Source organism: Panthera uncia (genome assembly GCF_023721935.1).
Source record: "Panthera uncia isolate 11264 chromosome A1 unlocalized genomic scaffold, Puncia_PCG_1.0 HiC_scaffold_16, whole genome shotgun sequence".
Taxonomy (NCBI): domain Eukaryota; kingdom Metazoa; phylum Chordata; class Mammalia; order Carnivora; family Felidae; genus Panthera; species Panthera uncia.
Window position 1 is genome coordinate 69554565 of NW_026057576.1, and position 19959 is coordinate 69574523.

The 19959-nt window shown below is 37.0% G+C and overlaps 1 protein-coding gene across 2 annotated transcripts in view; it reads right to left on the reverse strand.

Annotated features, from left to right (window-relative positions):
- NALCN (sodium leak channel, non-selective) overlaps positions 1 to 19959 on the reverse strand; it is a 298281-nt gene that overhangs the window by 268646 nt on the left and 9676 nt on the right. For both annotated transcript variants that reach the window (XM_049647172.1, XM_049647173.1), the window contains exons 3-5: positions 12184 to 12267; positions 10891 to 11030; positions 10680 to 10808 (exon numbers count right to left, since the gene is read on the reverse strand). In XM_049647172.1, the coding sequence (XP_049503129.1) occupies positions 10680 to 10808; positions 10891 to 11030; positions 12184 to 12267 (353 nt within the window). The remainder of the gene's footprint in view (positions 1 to 10679; positions 10809 to 10890; positions 11031 to 12183; positions 12268 to 19959) is intronic.

Sequence of the window (19959 nt, forward strand, 5' to 3'; positions counted from 1 at the left end):
TAACTAATGCATAGTAAATGTGTAATAATTATTTTTTTACTAAGTGAAGAAATGTGTCTTTCTACAATTATTTAAATTTATGACAAATCTACTAATGTTTTTGTTTATTTGTTTGCTTGTAAAGTAACCACAGAAGAAATTCTTCAGCAATTGGATCCTGTTGTTTTTATGCAATTTGTAAGTGTGATATCCAAAAATTGGCATGGATTTTCCATTTTTTTAAATTCTGGCTTCAGTAGTTTCCATGTTTCAAAATGAATACTAGAATTCCTTGGAGTAGTTAATTGTTTTTCAAAAGACATTAATTATCTGCCTGGCATATGCTTTTTTAAAAAATTCTTAACAAAATATCCTATTTACATAAAACATTATGTAGGAGTTTGAAATCTAAGAAAATGTGTTCTGAACTTGTTGCTAAAACTGTTTACAACAGCCTCAAATAATACTTAAGTATTTAAGAGTTTTATGGTCTTTTAAAAAAAATTATAATGTTTATTTATTTTTGAGAGAGAGAGACACACACAGAGTGTGAGCAGGGGAGGGGCAGAGAGAGAGGGAGACACAGAATCCTAAGCAGGCTCCAGGCTCTGAGCCGTCAGGACAGATCCCGACACGGGGCTTGAACCCACGAGCTGTGAGATCATGACCTGAGCCGAAGTTGGACACCCAACTGACTGAGCCACCCAGGCACCCCAAGAGTTTTATGGTCCTAAGTTAATTATTACTCCTGATGGTATAGAGCGCTGATAGAGCTATACATTGGAACACAAGGATATCATTCAGTTTAGTGATTAACCAACTTAATTACCTTGGGCAATTCACTTTGACCATCTGAGCCTCAGTGTCCTCATCTGTAAGATGAGAAACTTTTCAGCTATTATTAAAAACAACTATTCCCAGAATGACCTCATCACATTTTCATTTAAAGAAAAAAAAAAAAAGGTAATAACTAGAGCACATCACATGCCCATTGTGTTCTGTTCTCCTCTGTCCATAGGACTCAACAATGCCAAATGCAATAGCTCAAGATTTTGTGTTCAAATTCTTCTCATTACTCACAATCTCATCTTTCTCTACCGATATCAAACTGCTGTCACTGCTGGTTGTAATGCATTTAGTGTTGGCATTTTGTGGTTACTCTCACTTAAGAACATAACTATTCTTATTATTACTTAGCCCCTTTTCAGAAATTGTTTTTCCCCTATTCTTAGTGAGGCCACTTTACTGCATTTGTCTATTCACTCATTCAAAATGATTATATTTGAATGGCCCATTCTGTGCCACACAACATGTTAGGAACAGAGATGACCAAGAAGGTATTTCCAAATCAGAGGCTTTACTACCTAGCAAAGTCATGACCACAGTAGAGCATGGCGAATGCTTTGAGAGCCAGCTATATGTTGCTAGTGTTACAGGCTCACAAAGCAGAAACATCACATCTGACTGCAGGTGGTAGATGGTGAGCATTGGGAAGAACTTCCAATGGGGTTGTTGCTTGGAGTGACTACTTAAGGATCAACAAATGCTAGGTCTAAGGCAGATCTAGGGCATCCTGGAAAGAGGAAATGCCAGAGCCTGTGTGCACAGGAGAGAGAGAACAAGAAAGGTCAGGGAGAGAAAGAGAACACGTTTTCACCCTTTCATTGCTGGTGTGGCTATTCTCGGCTTTTTCTCAGGGATTATAAACAAGCACTTGTTACCATAGCAACCAATTTTTAAACTACATTCTCAGAGATTTTGCATATTGGGGAAAAAAGACAAAAATCTGTGCTTCCCCCAAACTGACACAGTGTGTCTGATACACTTTGAGCTTACTTACACCCTGTCCCTCATTTGTGAGAATGGCCAAAAGGTCAAAGACACTAATTGACAGAAGAAGTTATTACTTATTTGCAAGATTTTCATGAACTATACCTACAATGGGAATTTATAGATAGCTATTTTGTTTATATTTTTCTTACATTTTTTTCCCCCTGAAGAACTGCACATAAGCAGAAAAACACTGAGTTCTTGTAGCCAAATTTGGTCCATTTGCTGTAAAAAAAACATTCACAGAGGCTTGGCTACAACGAACGTGTTTCTGAGGTTTGCATTCCACGATGAAATTGTCAGTGATGCAAAAAAGGAAGTACATGGCACAACAAATCCATATGCAACAGACAACACTATATACTTGAAAAACATTTTGTTATTTATTGCATCCATAGGTTTCTCTTCTATTTATATTGTATCTTCTAGGAGTCAAAAATAAATAGGAGAATACATTTCTGGTTAAACCCATGGAGTGAACACACACACACACACACACACACACACACACACACACAGTCTTTGCACCTGGAAGGACAGTGAATGTGCCCTTTGATACATTAGGGCATTGCTTGCCTCACTCTTAATGGCAGGCAGACAACAAGGGTTTTTTTCTTGCTCAAAACTTAGACCTGCATTTATAGGTTGTCCCGCTTAGACCTGCATTTACAGGTTGTCCCTTTCCTTTGCTGACAATGGACTCGCTCTGGCTGCTACCCGCATTTTGGGTTCATTCCAGAGAATCATCTGGCTTCGTTTTCATTCCTATTTGGCCTCCTCTTCCAGGGTTAATTAAAAACTCTTATGAATTGGCCTGGCTACTTCCAATGCTGGATGTTTTGGAACATTTACCCCACCCTGGAATTTGCAGAGAAGAGACTATTTATTGATTTTGAAAACTTTTAATTGCCGTACCTGGACTTTTAGAGGGACTACAAAATAAGACAAATAGTCTGAGGTAGGAAATAATATTGACATCACCCACATTTTATAAACAAGTAAAACTGGCACATTTTGTAAGTAATTAGGGAATAAATTTCCCCTTACTGTTTGGCTGAGAGTATTTTAATGATTTTCCATTCCTTACTCCATTCCTGAATGGGTAGATAGACAAAGCCATAAAGTGCTAAATTCATCATGCATCAAAATGGCAAAATTAAATACTTTTTTCAAATAGTGTATGTAATTTAAATGACAAAACATTATTTTCTTTTGAAACAAGTATTTTAAATCATCATTGTACCTTGTTATATCTGAATAGTTCTTTTAATTATGTATTTTCCCCAACTGTACTCCCTTAATTCTATCACTCACTACTTTGCTGATATGGATAAGTGACAACACAGGTGACAGGGACCAGGAAATGGGCATCTGAACAAGGATTAGACAATGAGAGGTATTTGAATGTATTCATGTATTCAAAGAGTATCAGTAAAGTATCAGGACACAGAGTTTGCATTGATCAGCTCCAAATTGGAAATGTGAAAACTGATTTGAGGTCATAAGACAAAGTACACTACCCTTGACACCTTTTTTTTTTTTTTTTTTTTTTTGAGAGAGAGAGAGAGAGAATATGCAGGAGGGGCAAGGAGAGGGAGAGAGAGAATCCCAAACAAGCTCCACACTATCAACACAAGAGTCCAATGTGGGGCTCAAACTCACGACAAACCGTGAGTTCATGACCTGAGCTGAAACCAAGAGTGGGATGCTTAACTGACTGAGGCATCCATGTGCCCATACCCTTGACATTTTGAATCTGGACCAAGGGCTCCTCAAGCAGTAACTCTTCTTCCTTTGCTTAAGAAGCTACAAGATCCCAGGCTGAGGAGTCAGCTGGCAAGGCGGAAAATGGCCACCAGAATTTGGGACAAAGATTATAGGTCTTCAATCGGTGATTCTATCAATTAGTTAATGTGTGGCAAGGAACTACTTCCTCTTCTCTCTCATGAGGATTCCTAATGCCCAACATATGAGATCACCTTATGAATTAGCAATTAGGAATACAAAGTGCCTCATACCTATTAGAAGCTCCAAATATATTTATGTTTACTGGCTGTGGTTTGGCTGAATTGTACAGCTGGGGAACAGCCATTCTCCCCACTCTGACAGGGTGCTATTGTTTGCGGCTAAATGATGTGAGAGTTCCACAGTGCTAAGAATGTGTAACTACCAACCACAAAGTATACCTGCCCCACTCAACTGCTAGATCTAAGACAGGTGAGTCACTAAATAAACAAAATTTATTTTATTTCTAGAGTTCCCAGAACACATGGGAAACCTGCTTCTTTGGAAGAATGACAAGAAGCTCTCATCACCTCTGGTGCTTCTTAGATATTGTTTTTAACTTAAAAAATAAAGAAAAAATTTATTTATTTTTGAGAGAGACAGAGACAGCGTGAACAGGGGAGGGGTAGAGAGAGAGGGAGACAGAGACAATCCCAAGCAGACTCCCAACTGTCAGTGCAGAGTCCTACACGGGGCTCAAACTGACGAAACTGCAAGATCATGGCTTGAGCCAAAGTGAAGGTCCTGTGCTTAACTGACTGAGCCACCCAGGCGCTGCTGACATTTCTAAGGACACAGTCTGAAGGGTCCAGGAAACTCAAGTTCCCCACAGGTGGAAGCATAGTAGCTAAAAGCTTAGCATTTCTTTGAAGATTCCAGATTTATCTTTGAAGAAGCCATGCAAAATTTGCCTTCCACTCTTAACACATCTTTGGGAGTTTTAATTGTAGAACCAAGGGTTTAAATCACTGATTTCTAACCCAACCAATTCTGAGAGTCTCAGCCCTGCCAATAGATAGGAATCCATGGATATGGCTCGGAGTTTGTTTTTTTTACAAAGTTGGCCAGGTGATTTTCTCTATCAAAGAGATCCCACCCTAGAGATGAATTCCCAACAGGTACTCCTGGTGTGCTATGGTCACTGATATGGTGCTGCTATGGTCACGTGAGGGTGCTTTCTATCGGGAGGAACGCAAGCTAGTCCGATTGAACCTGAGATACCAAAATGATGCTCGGTAATGATTTCTACACAGACAACTACAGTGAACGTGATTTGTGAGGGGCTGAACTGTCAAGACCCCTCATTTCCCATTCACACAGTAGGTTCAGGAGTGCATCTCCTAATTTTGAGTCCTAATATAGGCGATCTTAACCAGGTACTCATCTGCCCATTCAGAGTTTGTCTCCTAAGCATGTGCTCCTTGCAACCGAAGGGAAACTAAACATTTTATTCAAACATGGACACACGCACATGTTGAAGATCATCTCACTTACGGACCATGGTACAACATGAATCTTTAAAAGCCTAGAAATCAGTGTTGGGGAGAACTGGGTTTCAACTCTGCTTCTGCCAGTTACACACTGTTTCATCTTGGATATCTTATTTAACCTCACTAAGGTTCAATCTCCTTGGCTGTAATACAGAGTATAAAAATAGAACATGACGCACGTAGAAAGCTGTTATGGGTATTGAATGAGAAGATAACAGCTATCAATTGTTCAATAAATATTTACCACTAATAGCAAGAGTTTTATAACCTATGTTATGACATTCTCTTCTTTCTGGGAAGTAAGATCAAAAGAAGTGCTATATTATAATTGATCAAAAAAAATCACTTGATTACTTTTAGACCCTTTTTCAAAGTGTAGGATTTTCTTTTTTTATATTGAAGACTCACAAATGTTTTTGCTGTTCTGGTGAAAATAACTTTGGTATTACTTTTCATATGGGAATTCAAGTTATTCTGAAATATTTACTCACATTTATTTTTTTAAAATTAGTAACAGATAAAAGGTGGATTTAACTGGTGGTTCGAATGGGCCACATCTTTGAGATGGATATGCACAATTTTAGAAGGGGTCGATGGACTCATACAAATATATTGTGTGTCACTATTTTATGGGCTTGGATGAAACAGAACCCCCGGAACACACCATCTCCGTGGTGGTAGAAAGAAACCAGAGGTCATGTAGACTTTAATTTTCTCTATGCCATATAAAGAGTGTATCATACAGATGTGCGCCTGTATGTGTCTACAGGTTTACAAATATGGGATCATAACAAGGTAGAAATTGCTCAAATGGGAGAACAAGCAGGGGCTTGGAAGTCAGACTTGAGTCAAATCCTAACACTCTCACTTACCAGACCAACATATTATTTATGTTGGGACTGTGTCTTCATCTGCAAAATGGGGGAAATAATTCCTTTCAGGTTGTTCTAAAAATAAGTTATAAAAGCACAATACATGAGGTAGAACAGGTGCTCCATAAATGTGGCTGTTAATTTAGTTAGAAATTTACATGCACCCATCAGAGTATTTTCATTTCTTCTTTAAATATTTTAAAGAAAAATCTCTCCAATATGCATTTATCCAAACTTGTTCTTATATCGCCCACCCAGCAGACGTCTCTGCGTGAGTCCTGCAAGTTAAACTGAACAGTGTGTCTTCATCCTTCAAAAGAAGTTTAAATATAAATCAAGAAGACTTCAAAGACCTTTGCATGAATTTGAGGCATTACGATTTTACATATTCTACAAAATTCCCTCTTGATAAAGTCCATAGAAATTAAAAATTAACATTTTAAGTTCCACCACGTTTCTATCTTTAATTCTTCTGACTTTTCCGTTAAAAAAACTCATTATTTTATGAACAGAATTTATAAGATAATAATTCATTTATTTTCCCAAGTACCCTAAAGGGTAAACTTAAATATTATTTGGGGCCAGTGATAAAAAACCCAAATCCAACTTTACCTTATCTCTAGGCTAAGTGTCAGTGATATTTTATAAAATACCACCAAGTCCTACAAGCTACCCTGGGGTGGGGTGACCGTCCTGAGATTTCCCTGAGATGGAAAAGAAAGCTATTAGTAATTACTCTGCCACAGCAAGGATACTCTAGGAACGTCCTGGGCATCTGTGATGTGCGGTTCCCTACCTCTGGGTCTCAAAACTAATGGCTCAGCCATTATAAGTATTTACTTGAATTCCTGGTGGAATCAACTTTTATATACTTAATATTCACATTTGCTTTCTTTAGGGTTTTTCTAATTATCTCACTCTTGGGAAGAAGATTTCATTATTTGATACTCAGCTAGAAATAAATTTCTCTCCTTTCTCAGGAATGGTAATAAGGTGGCAGATAAGTCTTCATCTTTTCTATTTCACCTACCAGCTCATTTTTACGTGATCATCTTGTAGCTTCAGGGAGATTTCTGCCAACACATTTGGGATTTTGTAACACCTGTTTCTGCCACAGGCCATCGCTTTTCTCAAATTTCTGTAGGATATGAACTGCTTTGCTGAGTCAAATCCCACTACCTGTGCCATAACTGCCTTAGGTCGCCCTTCATTATCAGAGGAGAATAAAGCTTTACTAGTAATGCTACTGAGGACAAAGCTAAGATTCCCTTCTCTCTGCTTTAAAAGAAATCAGCTTCATCTAAAAGCAAAACTGGGTGTATTGAGTTGCTTCCTTATTTATCCTGTTTGCCTCACAGGCTACACATAATCAATTCCAGAGGTCAGCCTGGAAACGCAGGATATACAGGTTTCTGAACAGACACAGCTCTGCCTGAAGACTCTCCCATTATTAGGCTGTTGTGCATGCAAAACAATTAAGCAGAAATCGGAAGGATTGTTAAAGGACAATAAATAAGAGAAATGAGGTCATGCCAGTGACTGGCAACACTGATCGCTGGAAACACAACCATCAGGATGTAGCTTAATATCTGACTCAGAGATGTTGATGAGAAATTTCTAGTTCAGAAGAAAAGGAAACAAAAAGGTTGGGATTTTTTTAATTGGGATTTTTTATGTGTTTTATTTTGACTTTGGACAGTTTTTTGAGTGTCTAAAAATAAATTAATGTCTGGCTGGAACTAATGGTAAAATGGCATCAATAATTTTTCTGCTTATGAGTGAGACTAAAACTCAGTTAATACTGAACTGAAAATTAAAATAAAAAATGGCATAAATGATTGGTCCTTCAAATGAATCATCAAACTTACGAAAGAAAGCTGTTATTGTAGCAACATTACTATCCTGAGGGCAGTTACATATTTTCTTCTCAGAGAGTAAACTGTCACATAAAAGGAAGGCAAGATATATGTGTATGGACATAATGCTAATGGGCAGATTTTATAAATACTGGAAAGAGAGAACATGCAGACATTCTTCCATAACTTCTGTGTCTAGAGTAACCAAAAACTCTGCCAAAATGTATGAAATTCTTCATAGAGAATTCCATTTTTAGGATTAAGTAATGAGCTGGAGCTAATATTCAGAATACAAGAGGTCCTTTAATGGCTTTTTTTGTTTGCTGTTTTGTTTTTTGTTTTGTTTTGTTTTGTTTTGTTTCTTTGCCATTCATGTCCTAGTACTGCATATGGTAAGGAGATGGTGAAGAGCACTTTCTGAAGTGATGCAAGGGCCCTGAGGTCAGAGGTGCTCCTATCCCTCTTCACCATTTGTATCGTACTTTATGTGTCAAAATTAGGTTTGCCAGCAGGATGTCTGATCTTCCAAGTAGTTTTACAATTCTAACATGCTTTAGAAGTCTCGCATTCTGACTTGATTTTTAATAAAATGGAAACTTTAAATCAGCTTCCTGTGCTCACTGTTATTAGAACACAGAGGCTTTCTTATCCGGAAGCTTTCTCTGTTCAACTCTATTCTATTGTTTCCCACCCACACAATATCTTTTTCCCACCTCCATATTCATTCATGGAACAATCTAGACATATTTTACAGCCTACATACACTTAAAAAAAAACTACTTACAGGTTTTCTTCCACACATTTGTCTCTTCCCTCACCCACACAGACAGCCCCCTTACTCACCTCTTCCTTCAACTTCCTCACCATATTTGTGCTAGTTCACTGCCTCTCTCCACTTTCAACAGTGCTTTTCTACTTTTTAACTATTTCTCCTTTGTCCTATTTAGAAACTTGCTTTTATTCCTCTGTTTTAAATTTCCTCCTCTATATCAACTTGTCACAATGTTATTATTATCTGTGTAAATATAATGTATTGTGCACCATGCCTTCAATAGACAGTTACTAAGTACTTACTCTGCGCTAGACTAAGTACGAGACATAAGATGAATGTTCTCCACCCCTCTCCCTTTGTGTCCTCAAGGACTTCACAAGGTAATGAGAAAAATTGGGGGGAAAAATAGCTATGAGTGCCAGAGGGTAGTTCCGGCAAACTGGGCTGTATTAAATTCAACACTTTCCATTACAAACAAGTAGACCGGTTGGATAAATGGTAACATTTAAAGATGCCTATCTGGGCTTTCAAGAAAGAAAAATACATTCCAAAAGGTCAAAAGGTAAGAGGGAACTAAAAACTAGAGACAGGGAAATACACGCATTGAAAAATGGTATGAATGGGGCATTAAGTGTCCAGGAGCCAAGAGCTTGGATTTTAATGCCCACAAGATGCAGATAATAGGGTTCTGAGCTTGTGTAAGGCTGGAAGCTGGAAACAGACCCCATGTATGCAGCCATGTTAGAATTTAAACAAATTCTAGAGTGTGTAATATGGGTAAAGGGGTAGTTAAACAGGGGTAGTCAATCAAGCACAACAGAGTCCATAGGTACAAACCCAGTATAAACAGGGAATTAGTAAATGAGAAAAGTCACGTTAAATTCAGTGGGTAACAGCACAAAATAAAGAGTACTCAATCAACTGTCTAACTGTATGAAGAAATTTAGATTTCTGCTTTACACTAAGACATTTCTATACCATTTTAGTAAAATATACCTGACATAGAATAAATTGCGCATATTAAAATATACAGACTGGGGGGCTCGGTTGGTTGGGCATCCAACTCTTAATTTCGACTCAGGTCATGATCTCATGGTTGTAAGATCGAGCCCCACATGGGCTCCATGATGGGCACGGAGCCTGCTTAAGATTCTCTCTCTCCCTCTCTCTGCCCTTGCCTCAGTCTTTCTCTCTCTCAATAAGTATTTTTAAAACATGTACAGCTTTGATAAATTTTAAGTGCACAGAACCACGACCAAGATAATGAACATGTCAATCAACCTCAAAGGTTTCCTAATGCCCCTTGGTAACCCCTACTTTTATTCCCATCCTTACTCCCAGGCTGTCACCGATTTCCTTTTTGTCATTACAGACAAGCTTGCATTTTTTAGAATTTTGAATTCATGGAATCACAGAATATGTAATTTTTTTCATCTGGCTTCATTCGCTCAGCATAATTATTTTGAGATTCATCCAAGATGTTGTATATATCAATTCCTCATACTTTTTTTTATTGCTAAATAGTATTCATCATATGGATATAATCACAATTTGTTTATTCATCAACCTGTTGGTATAAATTTGGGTTCTTAGAAGTTTGGGCTATTATAAATACAGTCACTAGGTAGAAGTCTTTTTTTATGGATATATGTTTTCATTGCCCCTGGTAAGATACCTAGAATGGAATAAACGGAATATATGGTAGGTGTCTGTTTAACTTTCTAAGAAACTGCCCAACTGTTTTTCCAAGTAGTTACACCACTTCTCATTTCCATCTTATTTAAATAAGAGATGAAAATACTCAGATGGTATTATGGCAGCACGCTCCTCTTTCTGTCACTCCAAGGAAAACCTCCAAATGCACACTTGGAATCTGCTTAGTCTTCCTGCCCACAGGCTTACATTTTTTCAGTCTGGCTTGTCTTGAATACTTATGTTAAAAAATCAGACAAAAAAATTTTGAGGAAGCAGAGAATATAGAACAGAGCCCATAAATACTTTTTTGTTCCATTTAGACACAGATTTTTCTCCTAAGAATTGCAGAAACTTTCTTGTTAATCACCTAGATTAAAATGCAGTTAGTAGATACACTTACCCTGGTTTCGTGTCATTTACTACACAGTGATAGGTAAATGTTCCAAACATCTGAACTCCTAAAATTCCATAAAGAAGTAGAAAGAAAAGTAGGAAAATCGAAACGCTCCATATTTGTTCTCCTGATCGCCTAGGAGGGGGGGGAAAAGTAGGTAAAACTTACAAAAATGTCATAGACTTTCCTCCTTAACATCTATAAAAACAGTGCTTACTTTAAAATGTTTGTAATTCTGGTCCTTGGTAGTTCAAATCGGAAATAAATCCGGAATGCCCGAATCATAATTAGTGGCCGTGGGATCCGCAACATGCCCCAAGGTGACATCTGGTCAACTATATCAGCAATTTCAAATACCTGTAAATTAAGAGGTCAATAAACAAGCTCAGGGCTTCCCTTAGCATTGTCTGCAGTCACAGCAAACACAGATGGTATCAGGAGGTTCACCCAGCACTCTGGGCTTGGCCCTGCATTTTCTTCCACTGAAATGGATTTTCTTTTGAGTCCACCTGGAAGCTACAGCTATCTCTAGAGAAAATGAATACATAAACTAATGTAAATGCCACTGCTCTTAGTAATTTCCCATGTAATTCATCAAAGCACAGTTTTTATTACAAAAACAAATGCCAACTTAGGATACAGAGCAAGTACGCTAAGTCGTCTTCACTAATAATAATAATAATAAAAGTTCTTTGGTGGAACTTTCAAAATATCTAAAACATGAAGTAGTGGAGAAAGGGTTAAAATTAGTATAAAAAATAAAAAGGAATTGTACCATTTACTAAACAGAGGCAAAATGATAATTAGAAAACGTCTGTCAATCACAGAATAGCTATTAAATGGAAAAGAACACATTAATATGCAGGATGAAATCAGACTGTTGGAGAGGCGAGCTTTATAAAAATAAGGAGAGATCTTCAATAAGCGTTATGATGACTTTGCGGGATGGATGTGAATTTGTGTTATTCTAAATTTTTTAATGACGAATATGGTAACTTGCGTTGAATTAAATGCAAAATCAAGCCTGAATGAATGCATGGAAATGAATTCTATTATCTGGGAAAGTCCCACCTTTAGGCCTTTTTAATATATGTTCCCCATTTCTCATAGTAAGGCATTTTCTATTTGGAATATAGTATTTTATGTTCATCCCAATGTATCTACACTTTTCAGCCGTTTTTAGTGAGGATTCAGTCACATAAAAGACGGATTTTGAATTTTTAAATTAAATGTCCTTTATTTCAATAAATATATTTTTACACCTTTTTAGTAAGAAGGAATTTGCTGTCGTATTGATGTTCATTACTGATTAAAGTCATTCACAGATGTGACAGACAATGATTAAAATGTTATGGTTTTTTTTCTCATAAACATTTTAAATAACATAATGTTGTAGTAAGTTACACTATGACATTTGACATATATTTGTTACTATTTTTATTGAGATTTTCAATGCAAAACAATGCACATTTTGGAAAATACCCCCTTGTAATTTAAAAGTTTTAATTACCTGCAATACCAATGAAACCCAAAGGCAGAAGACCATAAATCCATCAAAAACACACCAGCGATCTTTCACATAGGAACTATCCCCCTAAAAATAAATTGCATGTGGAGTTATCACACAAAATTAATAACTTCAAAAAAAATCTGTGGAAAGAAGGGCCAAATGTTAATTCGGTATAAGCTATCCATAATTTTTGTTTCATAGCTGAACACACTTTCCAAAGGAATACCTTTAGCATTTTAAATGAAGCATTTTTATATAAAGAAAATAATTTATAAAACACAAGTGACTGCAGAGTGAGACATGGAAAATTTTAAGTTCACACAAATGGAAATCATCATCATTTTTTCTCTTAGCCACACAGATTCTACCATTTAAGAAACCAGAGGCCATCCTACTCAGTAGGCAGCTTAAGCCCCCAACCAGCTCTCTTCCTACAAGAACTAAGAGCCACAGGGATCAGCATGAAGGCCTTTCAGACTGTGAACCAACCACCATCAGTAGGAAATTAACCACGAATTCACCATGAGCTACATTAAAAGTGAAGAATACACTTGCCTTCAGTAGTAAATATATCAAATATATATTGATTTCAACTGTAATTGGAATCATATGTGATAAAAAAGACACACTACTTTCATCTTCAATAATCAATCTACTCTGACACTAGAATGCATATTTTTTAAAAAATGGGAATTAAAAAAAATTTCCCTTTCAAATAACAAACCAGAGAACTCCATTAGTTGAGAATTGGAACCTTAAATAGAAAGGCCTTTTCTTTCTTAGAACTGCCCCATTAAGTCACTAGTTTCATCACAATATATGAGACTCAATTCTGAATTCAGTGACATCTATTATTACCAACTCTGACTGAACCTGCTTAGAAAATAAAAATAGGAACAGAATGCCAAGATTTTTTTTAAATGATGAAATGTGTTGTAGGATATTTGTACATAATTTCCAGAACCATCCACCCTTAGTAATAAATAAGTTATCAAAAAAGATTCCTTGAGAAGTTTCCAGGAATAATTTTTATTATTCACCAAACTAACAGTATGATAAGCCACTTAGTAAAAGTTATCTGACTCAGAGATGAAGTATAAATTCAGCTTAGTAACACGGAGGAATCATCTACTTTACACAGAGGATGTATAACACTGGGGTGCCTGGGTGGCTCAATTGATTAAGCATCTGACTTTGACTCAGGTCATGATCTTGAAGTTCATGAGTTCGAGCCCTGTGTCAGGCTCTGTGCTGACAGCTCAGAGCCTGGAGCCTGCTTCAGATTCTCTTTGAAGTGTCTCCCTCTCTTTCTACCCCATCCTTGCTTGCACTGTGTCTCTGTCTCTGTCTCTGTCTCTGTCTCTCTCTCTCTCACAAAAATAAATAAACATTAAAAATTTTTTTAAAAAGAGGAGGTATAATGCCTACTAAAACACAAACACACATACACACAAAACAATCTTGCATAGAAAAGTGTGTATGTACACACGCAGCTAATGTGTAAGATAGAATAACTTACAATAAACCTATAAACATAGTGGGGAAGATAGGAAAATTAATTCTATAGAGAGTTTAAAGAAAACAATGCTAGTTCCCAAACGCCTAAATAATTTTATCAGTGGTGAGAGAATCCACCAAATTTGGTAACTCATGTCCTTGAGAAGATTCACAAAAGAGATATGAAAGTAAACCCTGAGTCTTGGGGTCTGGGTCATGAGGACAATGACCTGTTAAGTGTTATGATCGTTATATGATGATTTAAACCTGAAGAAGAGAAAAATAGCACCTCAGAGAGCCACTGGTTCTGAGTATGTGCGTGCACACACGCTCACACACACACATATCACATACAGAAGAAATAATTTAAGGATATGATAGTTGCCCTCAAAACCTTACAAAACATCTTTCATTATAAGCATCATGTTTGCCTGGTATATTGCATAGCTAGCTGAAAATATGAATTAATTATAATCTAAATGTAGACAATATAGCCAATATAAAATTGAATTTCTCTGAGTCTAATTTCAGTTGATATCCAAAAGGATGACAAAATACAAATTACTTAAAGTTGCACTTTGAAGATTCCCTTGAGTTTCTTAATATACTAAGCAAATTTATTGTTCATTCATTCACTCAATGTATAGAATATCTTCATGATCTAGACAGTGTTTAAGGCTGTAATGAAAGGAGTGAAGAAAAAAACAAAACTCCTACCCTTATGTGATTTACATTCTCAGTTTTAAAAAATGTTGAATATACAGGGGTCCCTGGGTGGCTCAGTCGGTTAAGTGTCTGACTTCAGCTCAGGTCATGATCTCATAGTTCGTGAGTCTGAGCCCCACGTCAGGCTCTGTGCTGACAGCTCAGTCTGGAGCCTGCTTCAGATTCTGTGTCCCTCTCTCTCTGCCTCTCCCCTGTTCATGCTCTCTCTCAAAAAGAAATATTAAAAAATTTTTAGAAAAAAAGGTTAAATATACAATATATGTTGATATATCCTAGGAAGAAAAATAAAAGTGTACATTTTCAAATTGACTTTTATTAAACAAATGTACTTTTTACTAGAATGTTGGCAGAAAGAGACAAAAATATCACTTGATCTTTATTTTAAGAATGAGGCATAGTTGTGATTGTTTAAAAAAAAAACACAAAAAATTCCAAAAATGAAAACTGAAATTTTATGGGATGCGACAGAGAACTATTTTAAGCTAGTTCTTAACTTTTAACTTAGGCTAGTTTTAACTTTCTAAGGAACCTCCATACTATTTTCCACAGTGGCTGCACCAGTTTGCATTCCTACTAACAGTGTTAGAAGGCTCCACTTTCTCCACATCCTTGCCACTCTCCGATCCAGCAATTATACTACTAGGTATTTATCCAAAGAAGACAAAAATACCAATTTGCAGGGATACATGCACCCTGATGTTTATAGCAATATCTACAAGAGCCAAATTATGGAAAGAGCCCAAATGTCCACTGACTGATGAATGGATACAGAAGATGTGGTATATTGGTATGGTGGTGAAATAGTCCACTAGGCATAAGTTTTATTTATTATTTTTTGGCTTAGGTTACCAAGAGGCATTTAATATATATAAAAACCTTTAATAGGCAGTACAGTGAGCTGGGATACAAAGACGAGCAACACTCAGACCTCACCCCCCACCTCATAAGTTTTGCTCTTTTCGTGTTCATTATTCATGCTGTCCTATCTTCCTGAAAAATCCTCCCAAGTCTGTGCCAACTTTTTCCTTCAGATTCTGATCTGACCACAGCCCACCCTGATCAATGCTGTAGCTCACACATAATGCAGCAAGCAGCGTTTCAGCCTATACGTGTTAAAAAGGTTCATATTGTCTAACTTCCAGAATCGTCCTTTGTAATTCCCACCTGGTTGTTTAATGAATTACAATTTACTCCCTCCTGTTAATCAGTTCCTGTTTATCAGTTTTGAAGTTTGAGTTTTCCACTTAAATCTTTTCTAAACATATTCCCTGGTGTTGCATTAAAAAATAGTTTCTCCTCATTGCAAATGAGTCTTTTCTGAAGATTAGTAACACCTTGTGACTGGACAATTTCGGGCACCTTGCACAGAGTGTGACAACCAGAAGATATCAAAGAATTAGATAAGCGTATATATGATGTCTTACAGAGTTTCTGCAGATTACAATGCATACAGTAAGAAGTCCATTCATATGCCTCATGAATGCATCCATTTAAGCATCCATTCACTGAAATTAGTATTGTTCCTTAACAGGAATGATTCTTTGACTTCTGGCAAAGAGAGAAAGATGTATTATTATCTTTCAAGTTAATATCTAAAAGTTACGACTTTTTTCCTATATGATCATGAAAGACCACAGATGAAATTATAAGATAGCTTTTGGGTATTTCCTGGATGCATACAGTTTGACTGAAGAAAGGCTACAGGCCATGCAAATGGGAATCGGGTCAATGTGCATATACTTTGTGCACTATAATGTAGTTGCAAATATGACTGAATGGAAATTGATATCATGTTAATCACTATTGATAATCACTAAGGCTTCATAAGCTTAAAACAACTTTTTAAAAATATTTATTTTTGAGAGAAAAAGAGGTAATGTGAGCTGGGAAGGGGTAGAGAAAGAGGAGGGGGGGGACACAGCATCCAAAGCAGGCTCTTTGCTGAGATAAGACAGCCCAACTTGGGGCTTGAACTCACAAAACGTGAGATCATGACCTGAGCTGAAGGTAGATGCTTAACCAACTGAGCCACCCAGGCGCCCTTAAAACAACTTTTAATACATAGACTTTGAATCTGATGCTTTGAAATGTAATCTCATAATACATTTTGTGTCTGACACATTTACCAAATTGCCTCTTTTTTCATTCATATTGTCAAAGACTTTTAATCATAATTGGTTATGTCCATATCCTTTTAAAATCCTCCTGTATTTAAAAAAATTTTTTTTTACATTTTATTTATTTTTGAGAGAGAGAGAGAGAGAGAGAGAGAGAGAGAGCACAAGTGGGGGAGGGGCAGAGATAGAGGGAGACACAGAACCCAAGACAGGCTCCAGGCTCTGAGCTGTCAGTACAGAGCCCGATGTGGGGCCCGAACCCATGAACCGTGAGATCACGACCTGAACCGAAGTCAGTTGCTTAACCGACTGAGCCACCCAGGCGCCCCCCAGAAAATCCTCCTGTATTAACACCCAAGTTATATTCGCAAGTTATAAGCTGTCCCTTTTCCCTACCTCCAGAATATGTAACCAGAGCCTAACATACAGGTACTCAAGAAATGTTAACACCTCAAATATGGCAGAAAGGTTTTAATTTGCCTGTTCCATCCACAAAAATGGAGAGCAGACAATGCTGAGGCAGAAATCTGCATGCTGGTGGCTGAGGAGTTATTCAAGAGTTGTCTGTCAATTTTTACAAAGGTAAATACTCAGAGGCTGCCAATCAATTATACAGTATAAGAGAGTAACCTAAATTGTCATGCAAGTATTTAATAAGCAGAGAAACCAAACACATTTATCTGAAAACATTTCTAAGGATACAGTTTGCCTTTGCAAAAATGATAGGCACTGGTCTAGCTTCCTGAGCACATGATTTATTGTTCCCCATTCCCAGGGCCCATCTGTCACTGTGTCTTAGCCTTATTATTTATCACTTCAATAGTGCTCAGAGCATGCATGTTACTTTTACCTATGTTTATTGCCACATGAAAAATAGACAAACGAGGATTGTCTGAAGAATTCGCAGTCTGCAATACATGGAATGTTCTGCAACAACACAAACATCTATCACCCAAATGGTTTATTTCTGCCTCCAGGGATTTGGTGAGCTAGACTGCTTCTCAGAATAGGGATTAGTGGTGAGGCAATTAGAAACAAATTATTGGGGAGTGGCAATGAATTGGCAGACCTTCAAGCATGAGGAACATTATAAAAGCTGTGAAATCCTTAAAATAATACATACCTCAAACAAAAATTTTTGAAGACATTTCTCGCCAGAAGGATTTCCTGCCTCAGTTTCTCCTGTAGTGCACGGAGCATGTCACCTCTGGAGTGAACCACTCAAATCCAAAGCAGATCAGGTCACTCTCAGAGTTGAGTCCCCCATGTACCTTTACTGACCCTTTACTTCCATCCCCCAACACCCCTGCCACAGACCACATTTACTCAGGACACTGGCTTCACGTTCCTCTTTCTTCAAGACTTCTCCAATATCCCCAAGAAAACTTTTTCACTATTTCTTGTGCCCTCTCTCCCCATATGTTTTACAAAACACCATTACAGCATTTTTGCAAAACTACAAAGGTGTGTCTCTCAATCTGAATTCTCACTATTTATATTTGCAAAAATATTTGTCCCCAGATCACTATGTTACTAGAAAATCTCTATAATGAATCGGCATGTGTGCCAGTAGAAACATTGAAGCTGCTCATAAATCCTTCAAGAAGGTCTGGGTACAATGTAGGTACAGCTCTGTTGCTCTTTTGGGCTAAATCTTGTCCTGGCATTGATCATCTACTTCACAAATAAGGGTCAAGTGAATCACAATCTTCCTCTGCCCATCTTCCCTCAGAGGGTTAGCTTTTCACGGGACCTGGGACTAAAGTCTACGAACTCAGGTCATTTGATCTTGCTTCAACAATTTTAAGACATCTTATCCACCCCCCTCCACCCCAACATAGTTTAACATTTCTAAATTTAGGATGTATCTTGTAATCAATTGCATCAATTGATTGCATTCATTACAATCTTACATCTTACAATCAAAGTGTAATTAGAAGCACTTTTTCTTTCCTAGGGACTATAACGTGATGCCTCACCTTACAATGGATGACCTCATAGATTCAATCAAATGTGATAGATAGTCCTTTTGCATATTATTTCTTTGCTTATTTACATAAGAGCACATGACCCCACTCTTGTTTGGTGCATACAAAACATCCACTCCTGAATTCCTTAAGTACAAATAACTGAGCGATAGGTGTTTTAGATGTTGTTCATTATACAGAAATGTGCGGGGGAATTATACGGTGTTAGAGAACAATTTAGTGATATTTGGAGAAGTTGGTCGGGGTTTCTGTAATACATTATTAATTTTCCATTTAAACTGATGGAACACAGGCACCTGTTTTCTGCAAATATGCTGAAATATATTTGCAGGAATAGGTTAGATGCAGAAACTCAGAGGTGCTCATAAGTGGTTTACAAGTCAGATCCACAAAGTGGAGTTCTGCTCTTTGTCTCTTCTAGGGCAGTGGTGATATCATTACAAGTGGTCCAATCAATGTCTGCCAACTGATTAAACGGAAACTTGGAAACAGTATTTGGGATTAACAATATAACTCTCTCTTATATTTATATTATACTTCTATCTTAAGCACCTTAAAATTTTAGGATCTTGAATATATATTTATGCATAGTTTAACATATGAGGCAAAACACTAGGTCAATAAAACTAGTGACCAATACTAGAAAGCCACAGTGTCAGGACTTTTGCTTCAAAAACTAAAGTTTCTGGATTTGGCTTGCTGCAGGTGATTCTATAAACTAGGTGATTAGTGGATCACATTCTCTTAAGCATTAGGTAGGAATTTTAGGTGTACCATAACATTTCCAAAGCAGGCTAGGTATAATTTTAGAGCATTATATATGATGATGAGCACAGCACACTGGTTTGCTTCTATCAATATTTTATATGGACGAATATAGTTCTACCCATGGAAAACACTCTTCCAAAAATAAAAGACCAGAATTCCCCAAATCCCTGACATATGTGTACACCGACTCACTCATACTCTTCCAACAGAAGACACATGACATATTGCTGTTAATCACTTAATAACTAAATCTGACTGCTCCTCAGAAATATCGTGGTGAAATCAGTGCATACGGTACAATTTCCAACCAAAATATTTGTACAGCTCTGTTACAAAAAATGTAAAATCTTATTAACAAAAGTATAACCTGATGCTTAAAATAGAATATGAGATGCACATATACATTCATAGTGATCCTGTATACGTGTGGAAAAAACACAAGTGTTAAGCCCTATAAGTGAACAAACACAGCATGTGTTTGCAAATTTTCTGGGTAAAGTCACTAAAAAATCGAGAGGTAACTGTAATGCTATTGGCCAATGAATTAAGGTAGAGAGAGTATGGAAATATTTTATGAAAACACAAGTTTTTTAGCAGACAGGTGTTTAATAAAAGTTTAAAAAATATAGCAGGGTTAATTAATGAGAGCACAGTAATTCAAACTTGAGGTCCTCTGGAAA